Source organism: Mustela erminea, chromosome 1, assembly GCF_009829155.1.
Source record: "Mustela erminea isolate mMusErm1 chromosome 1, mMusErm1.Pri, whole genome shotgun sequence".
Taxonomy (NCBI): domain Eukaryota; kingdom Metazoa; phylum Chordata; class Mammalia; order Carnivora; family Mustelidae; genus Mustela; species Mustela erminea.
Genome location: NC_045614.1, coordinates 206,257,649 through 206,259,574, shown reverse-complemented (window position 1 = coordinate 206,259,574; position 1,926 = coordinate 206,257,649). Strand labels below are relative to the sequence as shown.

The 1,926-nt window shown below is 39.7% G+C and overlaps 1 protein-coding gene across 1 annotated transcript; it reads right to left on the bottom strand.

The window, feature by feature from the left end:
- Positions 1–445: 445 nt before the first annotated feature.
- On the bottom strand, positions 446–976 carry LOC116567467 (keratin-associated protein 13-1-like). The gene has a single exon (XM_032302533.1). The coding sequence runs from the start codon at positions 959–961 to the stop codon at positions 446–448; it is 516 nt and encodes a 171-aa protein (XP_032158424.1). The 5' UTR covers positions 962–976.
- Between the last annotated feature and the right edge of the window lie 950 nt (positions 977–1,926).

The following is a 1,926-nucleotide window of genomic DNA, read 5'->3' as shown; positions in this document are numbered from 1 at the left end:
AGGAAAAATATCTGGGGCTTCTCAAAATTCAAATCCCCAATTTCTTAGGATTTCAAAATACATTTCCAGGTGTGTATAGATCCTTTCAAAATATCTCCATTGTCTACCATAATCAAAAGTCTACTTAATAAAATTTAACAACAATGAACATAGCTGGTTATCAGGACCAATAAATTTATTTAATTATACTGATTTGGATTTTCATATAATTTTGGAAGAAAATCCAACATGAATTTTATCATTTATATTTTATTTTCAGGTATTACATTAATTTTAGAATTTTCCAAATAAAAGTCTTTCAGCCAGTATTTGGGGAAAGAGACAGGGTAAGGGTTTGATAACCTAAGAATAAGAAGATAATTCTTCCTGTAGGTGAAGATAATAAAGATTTTGAGTAGAGGCACTGGTGAGAATGAACAACAAGATTAGAAATTTAATAAGGTGATCAGAAGAAGCCAGTTCCACATGTTGGTCTGTAACAAGAAGACTGACAGCTCCTAGAAGCCAAGTAGGTGGGGTGGCAGAATCTGGATCCATAGCCCAGAGAAGGGAAGCCACAGACTCCATAATTCATGGGTCTGAAGCCTTGGGATTCACAGCCCAGTGAATAGGAACTTCTGGATCCATAGCCCAGGGAATGGCAGCTGCTGGACCCAAAACTCAGAGACCCAGAGCAAGTCGTCTGGCAAGGACTGCAGATCGTGGAGATCCTCGGGCGGTAGCAGGATGTCTGGCAAGGTCTGGATGCCACACAAGATGTCTGGCAGCTGGTGGGCTTATAGCAGGTGTCCTGACAGCCACTGGAGGGGGAAGAGTCCAGGTGACAGGTGCTGGGAGAGCAGAGGTTAGTGCTGCAGGACAAGTTGTTAGGATAGGAAGAGCCACAGGAGGACCTTGGGGAGTGCAAGTATCCCCCAAAGGAGCAGGAAGAGTAGTTTCCAGAGCAGCAGCTGTAGGACATATTGGCAGGAGATGTGAGTTCAGCTGAGTGACAGTGAGAAGGTTCTGTTTGAATATCGTATTCCTCAAGTGAGGCATTTATATACTCTCTGCAATGGGTGTGGCACTTTACAATGTCAGCTTTTCAAAATTTGGAGTCCCTTATTTGCATACATGTAACTCAGTAACCCTTTTTTTAAAGTTGGAGTTAACTACCTCTCTTCATCTTAAATTTATGGGTTCACTCATTTTGTTTTTATAGCCCCATGTCAATGAAGTACATCTATGTTACAAATGCTATGACAGTGTATAATTAATGCCTACGCCATCATGGTCAGGGAATCCCCTCTGATTTTTCTGGTGATGAAAACATGTGCACGTACATGTGCTCACCTTTGTCTGAAGAATGTTTTCTTCCCAGGGTGGGGATTACAATGCAGTCATCCCCCTTTTGTGTCAGTGTCTGAGAAGCAGAAATGTGATCTTGATGAGGAATCTTCTAAATATTGTCCCTACATCAAACCATTGATTCACACTGTAACGTAATTTTGTATCTACTACTTACTATTAGCATTGCTTACTATGTCCAGTCTAGAGGGCTCTTATAAAAGTAACCCAAAGAGATTGAGCTAGATGATTAGAAGTAGGCATAATCCTGAACAAAAATGTTGCAGAAATTTAATCTTTAGAAAAATGAAATCAAATCTAAAGCAAGTAGAGACCAATATGAATGCATGTGAAGAAAACCAAAATGGGAAATGATGTTGAGATGAGGTAAGGAAACAAAGGACAGTGTAGAGAGAGGGAAAAGACTGTCCAGATTTTCTTCTACCCCATTGGAGGACTTGTGGATATTCTACTTCTTAGTTCAATCATATCAAATTTTTTCAAAATGAACTTAATTCATGGCTTTTGTGCAATATATTTATATGCTCAAAACATCTTGGGGTCTACCCTCCCACAAGACCTCAAAATTTTGAATCGTCT